Source organism: Carettochelys insculpta, chromosome 31 (genome assembly GCF_033958435.1).
Source record: "Carettochelys insculpta isolate YL-2023 chromosome 31, ASM3395843v1, whole genome shotgun sequence".
In the NCBI taxonomy this organism is placed as follows: Eukaryota; Metazoa; Chordata; order Testudines; family Carettochelyidae; genus Carettochelys; species Carettochelys insculpta.
The window spans coordinates 6,992,367-7,010,279 of NC_134167.1; the positions used below are offsets into that span (position 1 = coordinate 6,992,367).

General features: G+C 41.8%; 1 protein-coding gene across 1 annotated transcript in view; it reads left to right on the plus strand.

Moving 5' to 3' along the window:
• The window catches only part of KCNU1 (potassium calcium-activated channel subfamily U member 1), an 80,386-nt gene that overhangs the window by 34,833 nt on the left and 27,640 nt on the right, over positions 1-17,913 (plus strand). Inside the window, exons 16-17 of the mRNA XM_074981909.1 lie at positions 661-760; positions 17,368-17,467. Coding sequence (XP_074838010.1) covers positions 661-760; positions 17,368-17,467 — 200 coding nt within the window. The remainder of the gene's footprint in view (positions 1-660; positions 761-17,367; positions 17,468-17,913) is intronic.

The following is a 17,913-nucleotide window of genomic DNA, read 5'->3' on the forward strand; positions in this document are numbered from 1 at the left end:
ACCTAAACTTCCCTTGCTGCAGTTTAAGCCCATTGCTCCTTTTCCTGTCCTCAGAGGCCAAGAAGATCAATTTCTCTCTCTCCTCCTTGTAACCCTCTTTTAGGTACTTGAAACCTGTGAGCATGTCCCCTCTCAGTCTTCTCTTTTCTAAACTAAAGACCAGTTCTTTCAGTCTTCTCCTTATCTGCCTTTCACCAAATAAGACAAGTACCAAGGATACTGGAAGAGTCTGATTTAGTCCAGTGGTACATAGCTTGGAGTTTCCATTCCCAAAAGATACGTGGGAGGGTCATCTGCTTTGGAGGGCAAAACTTTTCAGTTTTGAGTTTGCCTTTTGGATTATATGAATCCTCTAAAAAAAACACAAAAAAATTATCTGAATGGGCTTTTGAATTGAAAACGTGAGTCATGTAGCTATGTCATATTAAGTCATATATAAGTCTATCATGAACATACTAAACTATGCACCATAATATGATACTGTTGTTTATTAGCTGTGTGGTTGTTTGGATAAGCAATTACTCAAAACCCCATCACTGAGCATTTTTTAAGTCTCTGCAGAAATCTCAAATGATGCTGTGGCCCCTTGCAATCAGCATATAAATACAAACACAGGATATATCAAGAAAGTCAAGTTCCTTTTCACTGCGTTTGTTTCAGACAAGCTGAGGCTTCACCGGGAAATGCTGTACTTTCATGACGGAGAGCCAGTAAAGTCACGGTCTCTTGGGGTTCTTCCTGCTTCAGGTATCACTGCCGGGTAAGATAGACAGAACTTTCTGGTCTCATTGCTACAGTGAGCGTTTGTGTGAGAGATGAGAATGGCAGGATGTTTCCTTGAATGGAATTAAAAACCCTTTGCACGTACTTCTTGTGGCATTGCTACTGGTTTTGATTGCAGTGGATGGGTTCAATGGCGCCTCCTGCCTTGTAGAAGTTCCATTCAGTCCTGCACATACACCTTCTAGCTCTGCTAACCCATACCCTCCTCAGAGGACTCACTTCTGCAAGATGCTGTGCATTCTGAACTCAGCACCTGACACCAATGCCCAGCACCAAGCATGCCTGGAAGCTTACTGCATCTACACTCTGGTGATACATGGGAGAAGATTGTTATGAAGCCAAATGGCCTTGAGTTTCAGAAAGCCACCTTCCAGTAGCTCCACATGTCCAGCCTAAATAGTGGCTTGAATTGTTCTGCTGACCAAGGTGCTGGCAGTGACACCAGGGGAGACCTTCACAGGTTTCACTGACTAAATTCCTCCTGCTGTCTCCACTGGATCAGAAGAGCTTGAACCCAGGCATCACACTAGAGACCTTTACTGTGGGGACTAAAGGAGTCACTCCAGTCAAGACAGTTGGATACCCTTGCTCTCAGTGACTAATAATTACATTCCCAGCAGCCCTTCTGACCCTCAGTGGACCTGTTTATGGGTGAAGGGGCTACTCACCCAATACTCAGCTGTCAGCACTTGCAAGCTATTACACTGATGAACCATGCACTAAATGAGATGAAACACATACTGCCCAGAGGTATTATACAAGGACTTGTGGGGAATACAAAAGATCCTGGCCCATGAGGGACATGCAATCAACGTTTGTTACCTTCCTTCTGCAAAGCTTGAGATGCCCATTAGTAGCTCACAAACAGCACAGACCTGGAGAAAATAAGTCTTAATAAATAAATTCCACCCCAATCAATGTCTCTGTTTTGACAGCAAAAGCAAGAGCATTGGCATAGCACAAACTCCAAGGTCTCCTCTGGATAGCTTTGCAGCTGTGCAGCTATTCCTGGTACTCACCTTGTATCAAAACAATAAAACGTTGTTCATTGTTCCTGCCCTACAACCAGTTAGGTCAGTTGTAAATATTGGAAGTGCTTAGTAAACACATACACACAAGCTGTTAGATTGTGCTGACTTGTTAAATATAAGTGAAACCACAATTAATTTATAGCACATTTCTTTTTCTCCCTTTATCCATAACATAATTTACCTCAAAAAAGGGCCCTCACAACCTGCTGAAATATCATTATTAAAATGTACATGAAAAGTCAATTATGCCAGAGGGAGGTATTCAAGAGAAGTGAGTTTCCATACTCTGGCATTACACCTCAGGGATTATGTATTTCCTATTTATTTATTTTTCCCTGAGATCTTTGCTGTCGCTTAACAAAAGGGAACACAAATTTTACTGGGAAATGTTCCCGTAATTCCCTGAAGGCTCAGCCAAAGATTCAACTACATATTTCCCTTCCTCCTCAGGATTTGTCCCTTGCCATCAAATTATAAAAAAGGCAATGATGTCTTACCCAACCAAGGCATCACTGTCCTCTACACTAAATTTTGTGATGTCTAGAGTTAAATTTCACCAGGGATTGGGCTTCTACTGTTTCCCATGGGAGGACATTTTGCAGTGTTAAAGGTAGTAGCAGTTGTAGTACTTATCAGCATTATAACTGTGGCTAGAGGCTCCTATTGATGTTAGGACCATGTTATGCTAGTCACTGTATACCAGAGCCATCATGTCCATAGGATGAGGTAGAATAGCTGCCCCAGGCCCTGTGCTTTTGGGAGCCCCTCAGCAGCTGTCCCATCTCATTTTATAGACAGGAGAAGGGAGGATTACCTGGGGCTGGGCATGGGCGGTGGGGGCAGATGGTGGCAGAAGCAGGGGGTTGCCTCCCCTCGCCCCACCTGTCCCACACTCACCATGCCTTATTTCCCTTTTTGTACATGGGCACTGTATTTGTCCTTTTGGAGTCTTCTGGAATCTCTTCTGTCTTCCATGACTTTTCAAAGATGATAGCTAATGGCTCCAATACCTTCTCTATCAGCTCATTGAGTATTTTAGGATGCATCTCATCAGGTCCTGATGACTTGAAGGCATCTAACTTTTCTAACTAATTTTTTACTTTTTTTGCCCTATTTTAACTTCTGAACCTACATCCTTTTCTCCAGTATTCACTATTGTAGGCATCCAATCTCCACTAACCTTCTCGGTGAAAACCAAAACAAAGAAGTCATTAAGCATCTCAGCCACTTCTACATTTTCTGTTATTGATTTTGTCTCTTCATCAAGCAATGGATCTACCCAGTTCTTGTTCTTCCTCTTGCTTCTAATATGTTGTTTTCTTGTTATTCTTGATGTCTCTACCTAGACTGAACTCGTTTTGTGCCTTCACTTTCTTAATTTTACCCTACATGCTTGTGTTATTTGTTTATATTCATCTTTTGACCTAGTTTCCACTTTTTATAGAACTCCTTGATTTTTGGATCATTCAAGATCTCCTAGTTATGTCTGAGTGGTCTCTTGCCATACTTCCTATCATTTCTACAAAGTGGAATAGTGTGCTCTTGAGCCCTTAATAATGTCCCTTTGAAAAAATGCCAACCTTCTTCACCTGTCTTTCCTCTTAGTCTTGCTTCCCAGAGGACCTCAGCTTCCTGCTCCGTGGTTTGCTAAACCAGTCCACACGTAAACCAGTGTGGTTACAAATGACTCTGTTCTCTACTCCTGTAGACAGGAGCTTGCAGATCATTTGAATCCTTGCTTAGAAGGTAGCAAGGACTTAGGGATTTTTAAGGCACATACTTTTAATTTTCCTACATAAAAATACCACTGAAATAGACTCCATCTAGGAATGAGAGGGAAGGTAGAGTAGGTACGACAAACCCCAACAAACACACAATTAAAAGAAAACAGAATTTTTCAAAATATGTTAATAGTATGCCAGAACTTTTGAAAAGTCAAAATCAACAAACTTTTTTCACTGCTCAAGAAGTTTTCACAAGGTCCCTATTTAGTCAAAAAAGTCTCTTTTGTGATAGAATACTTGGGCTTATATTTGTTGGGAGGAGATTCTTTATCAAAAATGTATTTTCAATTTAAAATTTCATCAAAACTCCCTGAAATTTTCAGTATTTCAGGTGTCCAATTGGAGGGAATGGGGCAGGGTTACAAAATCTCAGATATGCATTGGACCCAGGTCTTGATCAGATTTTTGGTAGCATGAGGAAATTAAAAATGTCATCTCTCAAACAATACACACACAAACCTCAGATTCACATATACACATTTTTTCCACCAGAATAGATCACCAAGCAGCGGGTCTTTATATCCAGGAAATAACCTTATCTGCTACCATTTAACAAAAGAGATATTTAAAGCTGAGCTATCAGTGAATAAATGAAAACCCTTTATGACCTGAGATACATATGAGTCCTTCCCTCAATACACTTCCTTTACCAGACATGTTTTTTCCGCACGTTCTTGCCAATGGGCATGAAACTTTAATGGTGTATTTTTTTTATTGAGTTGTTGACTCTTGTTTTTCATTCCTGCTCTGTTTCTAGGTAGGTGCTAAAAATGTGTGTGCATAAGATCCCATAATGATACTTGAGTGCTGTCTTGGGCTCCTTTTTGTCCTGGATGAGAGATTGTTTAGCCAAACAAAGGATTAACAACAACTGAATTAGATGAAAGGGAAAACCAGGTTAAAGAACCAAATTTTAGTTCCTCTTTAATTGAAACTTAGTTAGCATCTGGATAATTGTTCATAAATACCTGCAGAGCTGTGAAGTCTATGTTAGGGCTTGTAACTCATTAATAAATCTTAAAGATGTAAGATCTTATTCTTTGACGCTACCCATCACACATCCCAATCCAAAAGGAAGGCAAAACAAAGCAATAATACTAAGCACTCCAGCATTCAGCTAATGTGGCGGAATGCATCAGGATATTTATGAATGTGTGTGAGGGGCTGTGCAGAAGCTTGCGAAAAGGTCATTGGTATTTTTGGAGCAATAAATCACGTAAGGGAAAGATTTGCATTTTGGCTGTATAACATCCAAGGCCGGATTAGAGAGAGAATATACTTTGAAGTAATATTTCTCTGCTGACTTGTTTTATTAGCTTCCTTTAAACATGTTACATTATTGCTTATAGAATTTCATTTACTTGGATTGGCAGCTTGATAAATATGTCTATTGGCGATGATTTGGATTGCTCTGGGCATTAATATTATTAAAACCTGTCACATGGAAATGTCTGAAAGATGACTTACTGTAAAGATTACAGCATGAAATAAATCATACAATGGTATTTGTTACCGTTTATGGCCTCTTGGAGCCGAGTCAATCCCTTTTTATGTTGCATTATTTTTCAAGTTTTTATAGCCTTACATTATATATCGTTGTCAGAAGTGAACAGATGGGGTGTCAAACACGAGCCTTCTGCATAATTCTCACCCTCGGGTTATTTGTATGAAGGACAAGTGTAAAACTGTGTTCTCAAGAAAAGGGAGAGAGATAGAGGTGGAGAAAGTGTTGTTACAGTAAGATCCTTTTTTTGTCAACATGCACTGTGTGCTTTTGATCCCTACCTGGCATTTACCCTGAAGGAGTAGGGGTTCTGGGAAAGTTTAGCTGCGTGTATTTTGGTCGGGGGAAAACAATAACTTACAAGTTAAACAAGTTTCATTTTCCTTTTGTTTTTCTGTTGATGGAAATGTCAGTCAGTGTTTAAAGCCATATAGCACAACCTCAGAGGGTTTGAGTAAACATAAAAAGTTCAGTTGGTTCTCTGCACCTCTTTTATTTTAGCACCTTCCAATGTCTTTTGGTAATTGGAATTTTAAGAGGGACACGGTATGAATAACCAAGTTAACCCTTCTGGCTGGGTTTGGAAGTTGTTTGATGAGCCATTTCTTATTTCATCCATATTTTCCCAATTCTTGTTTTGAAAATCTGATTCTCCATATGATCTTAAACAAGGACTTCTGGGGAAGTTGGGGGTGGGGGAGAATGTGAAGAGTGTGGGTAGACTCATGAAATGAACATTTTTGTTGTTGTTTTGTAAATCTATGTGAACCAAATGTAATGCAACGTTTTGTTTTGCTTTGTATTCTGGGAAGTGAGGGTCTTATTTTGTATTCTGCTCTTTGCCCTAGAGTAGAGACTCTTGTGTATTAGCAAAAAGTCATTGTCCGTATCAAGATGACAGATTTGAAAGACTGATAGATAAGATTGTGTGAAAAATGTTTATGAAGTTAATTTGACTTATCTGGGTAGGACAAATCAGATGGGAGACCTTCATCTATACTCTTTCTCTCTTCAAAACCCCTAATCCCCAGAATCCTATGGGAACCCAACTTCAACTCCACCATCTTTAAGTTAATTCCTCTGTTCCTTTGTAAATGATTTTTGAATCATCCTTATTTACTATTCTAACAAAACACTGGGTGGGTCTTGATCTCAGATATCTGATGTCCTTTTTAACTTAAGATAACTCAACCAAATAAGCCTGAAGGTTCTGCAATCCGTGTATTAGACATTATAGCTTGAACCAAGTCATGATATGATATAAGAGGCCTAGTCACAATAACTGTGCAAAGAGGGCAAAAACTGCCTAGATGTGTCTGGTTTAGTGATTTATCATAAATCTGTTTATATATAAATATGATTTATTTACTGGTACCAAAACACAAGCATCAAATGTTTACACAACCACTAGTAAGAAAGTCTCCATTTGTACCTGGAATTTCTAGAGGTGAAATCCTGTCCCTGTTGAAATCAATGGGACCATGATTTCACCAATTTATCTTTTTACTTAAACTCAGCTGAAATCTGCCTGTCAGCCTCTGTATGTTCTTGTCCTTGCTCTCCAGATGGTAGCATGTGCAGAATGTCATGCACTAAGACATGACAACTAGATATGTGATGGAATGTTTTGTTTTGTTTTTTTTGTGGGTGGGGGTGGGGAATATTGGAAACTTAGAAATAAATTCCATATTTCAAAGCAGGATGAAAAGTCAAAATCTCAAATTACACAAACCCATGAAAACTGAAACAAAATTGTTTGAGTTAATTGATAATTTTATTTAGGTAATTTAGGAATATTTTGTTTCAATCTAGACAATTAAAATATCTACAGTTAGCCCTAATTTCAAAAGGAAAAGTCTTGTGAACTATGAAGTTGTTTTTTTGTTTCAAAAATGTCAAAAAAAGGACTTTTCAACAATGTTTAAACTTTTTTCCATTTTTTTTCTAATTAAGTAATTAATTGAAACAAATCCTTTTCCGCAAACAGTTTCAGATTTAATGAATCAACGTATTTTGGCAGGAAAAACAGTTTGCTAAAAACCTTCCTGACAGATTTATTGCCATTTCAGCCCCTGCTATTTCCTGACTTCCCTGTTTATTCATGCATGTCACAGTCCAGTACAAATCTCCCTTTCTTGTTTTAAAGATGCCTATGTATTTATATCAGTCAACCTCACAGTCTTCATCTCTCACAGCTTCGCTGGCCATTCTCTTTTCCCATTTTTTCTCAGCAGTTTGCCACTGTTTGCGAGACAGCCTTCTTCTCTGGTACTTCTGCTACACCCTATACCATTGCCTTCCCTCATGTCCATTATCAAGCTTTCCAAAGGGTTTTGGGCATACACTTCCTATGCAAAATGAAGTTGCAATGCACAGTGAAAGAGTGTTGTTCCCACCCATATATTGCTAACTCCATTTCACACATTACAATATTATAATCACTTTAAAAATTTGCATGACTGACTGTGTGAGTTCTGAGTGCAGAAGGATAAGTTTCATAATTAGCCTTCCCCGTGGATTTGTGCAAACGAATCTACATTTCATTTGGTCAGCCTCTGATTTTTAATGAGGATGCAGAGAGTGACTGAAGTCTCTGGCAGCATGCACTTTGTATTTTAATTACCTACAGTAATTCTGACAATTACACAAATGTCATAAATCACATTGTAATGATCCATTAAACAAACTATTTAATTACTGCATAGGGATTTGCATTAAACAGGTATGCAGTGCATTTACAAAGAACTTGAGCTCCTTGGAATCATAGTTTGTCACTTGGACTGGCTCTAGCATGTGAAAAATACTGGTAGTCAGGCCCAGACAAAGTGTTTGTGGGGCCCAAGGAGGCACACTGAGAGCAGGGCCCAGCCAGTGGGCGGTGGATGCTGAGCATAGGGCTCTGAAGGTGTGGGTACATAGACCTTACTTTCCTTGTCCTAAGGCTGAGCCTGCTGGTGAGAAGCTTCTTGAGCTTGGTCTACACTAAGCTGGTAAGTCAATTGCAGGTACACAATTCGACTTATCTGGAATCAACTTACCTGGGTGTCCTCAATGAGGCAGATCAACAGGAGAATTTCTCCCATCAACCTCACTTACTCCTTGTGATATTGAGAAGTACAGGGGTCAACTGCTGACTCCTGATAGGTCAGCTTTGCATGTGCCTACCAGGTGTGCAAAATCAAACCCTGGAAGCTCAGCCCCAGTGGGTGAATCTTCTGGGTAGCATAGACATGGCCTTTGAAAGTGCTATCCTGAATAACTTAGTCTGCCTGGATGGAATTCACCCCGTTGTACAGGACTAGCCACTCAAGAACTCAAAATAGAGGCCTTGCGCGGGGTGAATTTCACTTTCTGTGTTCCGTCCTCTCTCAGCAAAGCTGCTCTTTGTTTCATCGGGTCCAAAGATCCGTTACTCCACCAGGAATGTCTCCTGGAGAGAGTATGATTGTTTTGTATTGTATTGTATTAAATCCACCACAGTGCAGACAGCCAACACCAGAGTCACTGTCACTTCTAAAGAAAAGTTGGTCTTGTAGTTAAGGCAGCTGAGGGAGGGCAGTCACCTGGCTGCCGCAGACTGTGACTTTAGGCAAGTTACTTGACCTCTCTGTTCCTTATCTATAAAATGCAGCGTATCATTCTTTCTTAGAGCATGTCTATACTTCAAACACTATAATGGCACAGCAACCTAATACACTACCTATGCTGACAGGAGAGATTCTGAGGCTTAGTCTATGCTAGGAATCAAAGTCGATCCCAGAATCACAATTCTAGCCATGCTATTAGCATGGCTAGAATTGACGTATCAGGATTGACTTTATCCCTTGGTGTAGATCAGGGATCTTGGGGCTTGCGCCGACATCCCTTACTCTGCACATCAGCATGGAGTACCAGGGTCGACAGCAAAATTGACCCCCAGAAGAGTAATCACAGCGTTCCACACACCCCCCGCCCCCATAAATTTAGATGTGCCCTCAGTGTTGGTAGTCCTCCTCCCTGGAAATCATAGCCAGGTCAACAGAAGAATTCTTCCATCAACCTAATCTTGTTTTTGTGGAGACTTAGAACTAAGATGGATTTTTCATACTCTTGACCTACTTTAAACTTACCTAATTTTCTGGTGTAGACCAGGCTACTGTTTATTGCATTGGGGTAGCAGCTGTCTCTGATTAGGTGTGTGCACAGCCCCTAGTGTTATAGACCCATCATGTCAGCTGAGTGCCTCTAGACACTACTGCACTAATAACACAGAGTTCCACTTTACTTTGAAGGCTTCAGAGGTACATGGCACTCCCGCTTTAAGCTTCTGCATAGGGCTATAAGGACAGTGTCTTCAATGGGAGCTACATGTGGACTGAGGACTCAGTAAGGACTGAGTAAATAGAAGAGGCCTGACTGTGGCCCAATCTGCTCTAAGGAGAAATTTGATCTCTCCCCGCATACTCACCAGCTACCCTGCATGGCCTCCCTGTATCTCCACCTATGTGTGTGGGATAGGGTTACCAATTTAGATGGATGTATTCCCAGAGATTTAATCACATCACATAATCTTTAAATTAAAAATGAATTTAAACTTCCTGGAGACTCCAGGCCAATCCTGGAGAGTTGACAACTCTAATGTGAGAGGTCCTTAGTGCAAATGCAATGCCAGTGCCCCACCCACAAGGGCGCAGACAAGAGGGAAGGGGATGGGCAGAACACTTTTGTGTCCTTTTTTTCCCCCTACCACAGCTGCGAGAGGGGCTAATAATGGGACACTGGTGATAGCCTCATTTTAAGAAGAGAGGCCTTGGAACAAGTCTATATATGCTAGTGTGTCAGTTCAACATGGTATGCTGCTGCATAGGAGTGACCCAGGTTTTGCTGGATGTCAGCCTTAGAGAAAATTCACTCCAATCATCAAAGATCTTGACTAACCCAAGTTCTGTTATTTGCATTATTTTGTGATTAATAACATCATGATAATTGGGTGGGTGTGAAGTAGCTGATAGCACTGGGTCACAAATGATCCCAACCAATGATCTCAGTCACTGTTCTCCTGCAACCATTGACAGATTGGAAGCGTTTAGCAGAGTCTTGTAACACTCAACACTTGTTTATGAGACAGTGATCTGTCCCACAATGGCTTCCAGATGAGTGTGTGCAATTTCTTAATTCAAGAATGGATTCTATGTCCTTCCACGTATATCCTGCCACCACCCCCAGCATCAGGCAACTGAAAAGCACTGCTGATAATTAAATTAACCCGCTAACTAGCTGTGCAAATTCTGGAAAGCAGTGACCAAAAATATAAAAAGAGAGAGCGAGAGAGAGAGATACCGGGAGGAAAACATTGAGAAGCTCTCAGAAAATGACAAGGTTGTCATTGGAGATTATTCATCTTTATGATCAGATTTATTTTTCCCTCTTTGCCAAGTTCAGCCTTGTTCCTTCACATGTATCAAGGGCTTTGGGGTTTGAATCAAATAATTAGGGGCCAAATTCTGTCACTCATAGACAAGTTGAGTGGTGTTTTTATCTCCAGTCAGTCTGACTGTCACTGGGAAAAGCCACTGCTGAAAGCTTGAATAGCAGAGTCAGGCCCTACTTTCTGAAAGTAACAATCCACCCCATTCTGACTGACAATGGTCTTGAATCCAAAACATTGCACTGTCAATGTCTGTGGTTATTTTACCTTAGTACAGTGTGGAACACTGTGGAAAGTTCTCTCATAGTATAGAACAAGCCAATTATGGACTTTTCACACATTTTCACCATAAAGCAAACCTCCTTGCTTCTTTCCCAGTGCACCTTCAGAAGTGTGTGCTGTGAGTGAAAGGCATTTTTTCCCCACTTCAGTAAAAAACTTCACCAACAGTACAGTGATGTCAAACATGCTGGAATTCAGGAAGAGTGGAGAGAGGAAGGACCCAAGAGCTGGACAGCTAAAGATAACTGTAATTTTGACACATTGCATGTGAGGGCAATACCTCTTCATTGTGAGATGATGTCATAGTTGGTGAATTGAGGGTGGAGCTCCCAGATTAACAGAGTTATGAGCTTCCAGAGACCTAAATCTGAAGCTACCCTGAAAGAGCAGTTTGCAATATTAAACCACTTCTAATTGCAACATAATAGAGGTGTGGGAAGGAGTGCATTTTGACTGACTCTACAGTAACCCTTGGGAACTTCAGCTGAGCTCTTCAAATGGATACCACTCACAGTGAGCTCTTGCTTTCTATTAAAACAGTTCACAGACGGAACAAATTCAGTCTGCAACAGGGGCGTCTGGCTTTCTTGTGGTAATCATACTGTTATTAAACACATCACAGCTGGAGTTATGGCACCTGGCTTTTATCTGTGTGCTGCACAATGTACAGCAAAATGTTAGCAAGCTTTCTGAGGAAGCAAATTAGAGTGGAGGGCAGTGAGGGGACATATAGATCAGATGACAGGCTCACTAATGAAGGTCAAACATCTTGGTTGCATTTAGAGGTGGAATGGATCCATTAGAGCACCTCAGACATCTCTCCAACAACTTCAGCCTTGTTACTTGTTACACCTTTGCACTCATCTTTTGTTCATCTTGTAATAATTGGCATTTTTATTAAAGTTCCAACTCCTGCAGTTATGTTAGCACATGAGACTCTTGGCTTTCATTAAAACTGAAAGTTGCTAGCCCTTGTGGTTGCAGAGTACATTATTCTTAGAGCATCTTAAAGAATCTGAAGAAGTGAGTCTCACCCAAGAAATCTCATTATCTAATAAATAAATGTGTTATCTTTTAGGTGCTACAGGAGTGCTTGCTTTTTATTCTTATAGCAAACCAGAAAGCAGCTGGTGCAGAGATGCTGCTGCTTCATGCTGTAGCGTAGTTATAGTCAATGACAAAAATATGTTGGTGGAAGCCTTGTCCCGGTGACATAGCTTACTTTGTTCGTGGAAGTGGGTTTTTCATACCAGCGGAGTATGTGTAGCTGTGTAGCTAGAATCGACTTATCAGCAATCAACTTTCTTGGCCATCCTCAGTGAGGAAGTTCAACGGGAGAGTTTCTCCCATCGACTTCCTTTATTCCTCATGAGAGCAAGGAGTACAGGGGTCAAATGTCAATCCCTGATAGGTCAATTTCACACATCCCTACCAGGCATATGAAATCAGACCCTGGAATATTAACCCAGAGCAGGTCGATCTTCTGGGTAGTGTAGACATGGCCTTAGATTAAGAGCTAGGAAATCTTGGTTCTGATCCCAGTCCTTCTATCAACCAATTGTATGACTGCATACAATAAATTACTTTCCATCCTTTTTCTTTCTTGTCTGTTCATATTGAAAGCTTTTGGGGGCAAGGACTGTCCCAGACTCTGTGCAGTGCAGTACAGTACCTGGTATATTAATGACCTGATCTCACCTATGGCCTTTAAGGGTTACTGTACTATAAGTTTTTTTTTTCTGATGCAACTTCAGTGATTCCTGTGTGACTCCACTCACTTCACAAGGGGTTGTAGGTATGTTGTCAAGGAACTGTGTAGTTCAGTGGATATAATTTAAATACTTTTTTCTTAAATGCTTATTTTGAAGATTGGTTTTACTTGTTGCCTGATGTGTTTCTTAACTGTTGGAAGATGACAAGTAATGACACAATGCAGTTATCCACAGCTCCTCTGCATATATCAATTAATTAACTCTCACAGTTCCATGCAAGATAGTTTAATATCCTTAACTGAAGTGATATACATGAATTTGTGATGTTCAACAAGCAGTATTCTCACAAGGCAACCATGGCCATCAAAGGGAGACTATAGCAACCTGTTCAGACAAAAATAATTTTTCGTTTGTGTGTGAAACCCCATTCCTCCCTGAAGTATAAGACTAACAGTGTGATGTCTGAGTGATTAAAAGGACAATAAAGAGGATTCCCAAATGGGATGTGAACTGAATAGCCTACACTTCATGCATTCACAAGGCCTCAACATGCAGAGGACAATGCCAGGCTGGTGGGCTGTGGACTTTCAAAGTTGCAGCTGTTGAATCAAGTCACCTGCTACATTTAGATATGCAGAGATTTCTTGTTTCTGAAATATTTGGCAATGGCAGCTCAGAGATTTACTGTGAGGCATAATTAAGGAGTTCAGGCATCCACCATTAATGGTAGGATGCTTTATGGTCAGTCTTATATCTTACAATGCTGGGAGACAGAAGGCAGCATTGTGTCCCATGGATCCCCAAAGGTTCTCAGCTTGCCAAACTGAAGGGAATACAAGTAAGCAAAGACCTCAGCAAACACCAAAAAGTCTTGACACCCTGGCTCACTTCAGGCTCATTCTCCTCTGTGAGACTTAAATATCCCAGGACAGAATTCTGCAGGCTGGTGATTCAAAAAATATTTCAGAGCTTTGCAGAGACATTGCGAGGGATTTAAAGATAGCTTATCAGCAGGGCATCGTTGGCAGCTGAAGATACGATAAAAGGCCTTCCATTCCTATCTTAAATGCTATAAACAACCATTAATCACTTATGCTAATTCACATATGAAGTTTGAAATCTTATGGATCTATGTTGCCCTCTGGCATACCTCAGAGCTGAAGTATGGATCCAGTGTTCACTAAGACATGACTGATGGGTTTCTGTTACAATTTGGACTATCAGTCAAACATCACCATCACTGTCTTGTCTACGTATCCTTTCAACTCTGGTGCACCTGTGATGGCTGACATCCGGATGACACTCAGTGAGGATTCTCTAGTGCTGAAACCACAAGTCTTTCTATGGCTTGATTAAATAGCCAAGCCTTTTTAAGGAAGGCTGTACATGACTCGTATCTTGATAGACAATGTGGGCTCTGATTGATTGGCAGAGCTGAGTGGAGTAAAACAGGCTTGTGAGAAGACTGTTTCCAACTTGCCAAAATACCTTTAATCCCTGGTGGGGACATTCATTATCTGGGCAGCTGGGAGGTCTTGAATACTGGGGAGGGGCAGTATAACTAATGCATATACCAGTCTCTATTTGGCATCAAACTGTAGAGATAGACTAAAGAGATCTAATGGGACACAGGCTAATTTATTTCCCTGATATATCAATTATCATAGACAGTTCCATTTAGAGAACAAGTTTAAACTTTCTTCCAGCCTTGTGAACAATAGAACAAAGGGCAAGCAAATAACACTGGAAAGTGCAAAATTCAAAATGGATGAAAGGATTCTTTTTTTCATGAAACCTGTAATTAGACAGTGACTTCCTACAGGATGTCATTAAGCTCCAGAATTTAGCAAGACTCAAAGGAGCAGACTTTTTAAATGGACAGCAATAATATCTAGAGTTTTAATAGTTAATGCTAATTAAATTTGGAAGCGATATAAAACCTTTCCTGTTCAGAGTTCAAACCACTTTCTAAAGTAAGACCATCATGGAAAGTGGATTGTCCCATATCTGTGAGGATTTTTGCACCTGCCCGTGAAACATCTGGGTCTGGTCCCTGCTGGACTAGATGGACTTGAGCATTGCTGGCATGGAGCAAACACAATGTGCCTTCTGCTGTGCTAGCTCTCAGAGAGCATGCTTACGCAATGAGGCAGACAGCCACCGTAGGCCCCAGGGCAATGGTGGGGGCCGGAGCTCTGGGCCCCTTTGAGGTGCCACCACAGTGCAGCTCTGCTGCTCTGTTGGGCTGTGGGCACGGGATGGTGCAGTACTGTGCTCTAGGTGGTGCTAAGTGCTAACTGCCCTAGGCTCTGGCCCTTTCACCCTTGGCCTTTCCCCCCCACTAGTCCTCAGAAGCTAGGTGGAGAAGTGGAGTGATGTTCCCATGGTGTTTCAAAAAGGGCTGGAGCTCCCAGCTGCCACCACTGCTGCTGTGATCCTGGCAGCATCTGGAAGCTCTGGACCCCTTTGAAAGGCCAGCTCCCTCTCCATTTTCCCCCCCCTTATTCCTCTCTGTTGGCAGGCCTGGGCTTAGGCAAGCACTCTAGTTCTGCAATGGAGCCAGCTCTCTGATTTAAAATTAAACCTATCATACATTCTAGTGAATCAAACATGTCGCAGCAAAGGCTTGAGGGCTACTTGGCAAGTGGCAGTCATTACAGCTTTACTCAGTGCCATTAACAGACCCTCTGCAGCTTTGATAGCTTACAAAAGTTTTGTGAAGGGTGAATATTTATAAAACGTGGAAAAATGTTAATTTTAAAAGAACAAGGCAACCCATTCTAATGAGGACAGCCCTGGGCTTTGTTATGAGACTAAGCCTGGTGAACGAACAGCAACCAGCTAGAACGTCCAGCCTACTCTTTGATGAGGTCTTCCGTGGAAAGAAACAAAGAAACGCCCTGCTAACATATTAAAGAAATGTCACCGTTTCCCATCACACCTCCCTCCTGCTCTTTGCAACAGCCTGACATTCAGTTAACCTCACCTTGCTAATTCTGTGTGCGCTGCATGAGACATTACTTAGGCTTGGTCCACACTAGCAATGTATGTCACTCTAACTACATTGCTCGGTCTGAATGAAGTAGTCATGCTGACCTAATTTCTGGTGTAGTTTTCCATTGGCATAGGTAGTGTCTTCAATGAAGCACTACAGTGGCACAGCTGCATTTGAAGAGTAGAGTATCCCTAAAACACCTAAGATTAGACCTCAGCTAGTGCAGGCTCAGGTAATTCTAAGGAAGCAATGAAGTTATGCCAGTTTACTCTAGCAGAAGATCTGAGCCTAGAGCTACGTGTACACGTGAAGCCTACTTCGAAGTAGCCTATTTCGATGTGGAGACATCGAAATAGGCTATTTCGATGAATAACGTCTACACGTCCTCCAGGGCTGGCAACGTCGACGTTCAACATCGACGTTGCGCAGCACCACATCAAAATAGGCGCTGCGAGGGAACGTCTACACGCCAAAGTAGCACACATCGAAATAAGGGTGCCAGGCACAGCTGCAGACAGGGTCACAGGGCGGACTCAACAGCCAGCCGCTCCCTTAAAGGGCCCCTCCCAGACACAGTTGCACTAAACAACACAAGATCCACAGAGCCGACAACTGGTTGCAGACCGTGTGCGTGCAGCATGGATCCCCAGCTGCTGCAGCAGCAGCCAGAAGCCCTGGGCTAAGGGCTGCTGCACACGGTGACCATAGAGCCCTGCAGGGGCTGGAGAGAGAGCGTCTCTCAACCCCTCAGCTGATGGCCGCCATGGCGGACCCCGCTATTTCGATGTTGCGGGATGCGGATCGGCTACACGTGCCGTACTTCGACGTTCAACTTCGAAGTAGGGCACTATTCCCATCCCCTCATGGGGTTAGCGGCTTCAACGTCTCGCCGCCTAACGTCGATGTTAACGTCGAAATAGCGCCCAACACATGTAGCCATGATGGGCGCTATTTCGAAGTTAGTGCCGCTACTTCGAAGTAGTATGCACGTATAGACACGGCTTAGGTGAGTTTTACTAATGCCCTCATTATTGTTGTCATTACACTCATATGGTGAGCAAGTAGATTGGACACCTGCATTGGTAAATTTTCTTGACAATTGTTCAAAGTTAATTTTATCCCACCTCTAGAACTGGAGAAAATTATTCTGGGTGAATTATTTATCTTGCACATTTCACCAATTTTTTTCTATCTGAGATTTGGCTGTGATCAGAGAGTGAATTTATCATAGTTACCTCATTCAAAGTGTTCACCAAACAGTGTTTGAGGCCAGTGACATTGCAACAATATGGCACTCAGAATGTAAGTTGATTGCATATGTAAGTCACATGGTCACCCTGATTAGGTGAGCATAACACTTCAAAGCACAACTACCTATTTGAAATTTACTTTCTGTCAATACTCTGCAACATGATCCTGATCCAAAACTCATTGAGTCAGTGGAAAGATTCCTCTGATTTCATTGTGTTTGGGGTCTGGACTTTCCCCTGGTCTTTTCCCATGAACATCCTTGCTGATGAATTTGACAGAGTATTCAGGAGGAAGCAAGTATGAAACAGCCACTAGAACCATCCAGGTGAATTGATGAATATGTTTTCCCTACATTTGTGTGGCTCTGCACAACATTACAAAGGGACCTAATCAAAATAAACCCCTATTGTGTTCTCTCAATTGCTGCACCACCTCTGCAACCATGTGCTAGCAAGTATAAGACAATGCTCTTGTATGTAGAGTACAGTTCCATATAACTGATCTATTTTGCTGCTATGGGAGAGACTCAGAGATGATTCTTGCCAATATGTACATTTTAATATGGCTAAACTGTCCCCATTGCTGCGATGTAGCTGATCCATTGTTCTGTCTCTTTAGGACTGCAGCTACTATGACAAAAAATTATAGCAGTAGCTTGCTGGATTCAACAGGAATGTTCCACTGGTGTGAGGCTGTCCCATTGGAACAGGCTATCTTGGTAGGTGTGGTGTAAGTAGCCAGGCTGTAGGTCATTGTTATAATTGCTTCTGGGGAAAGCCTTTTTAAGTAACCCAGGGCTGTATTGAGGACACATTCACACCTGCACTGGTCTCTCATTCACTTTACTTGTGTTCTTTCATATCCTGTAGGGATACCTTGTGCCCATTAGATGCTGATCTATGCTGCAAGACCCTGCAGGAAGCTGAGAGAGGAGTTGCGCCTCAGAGACACACACATACTCCTAAAGCAGCCAGGGGATAGAAGGGTCTAGATTAAGTTACACCATCCTTGAGGGTGGTTCCATCTGCTCCTGCTGGTTATTATTGTTAGCATGACAGTCATGGAATCATAGGGTTGGAAGAACCCTCAGGAGGTCATTGAGTCCAACCCCTTGTCAAAAACAGGACCAACCCCAACTAAATCATCCCAGTCAGGGCTTTGTCA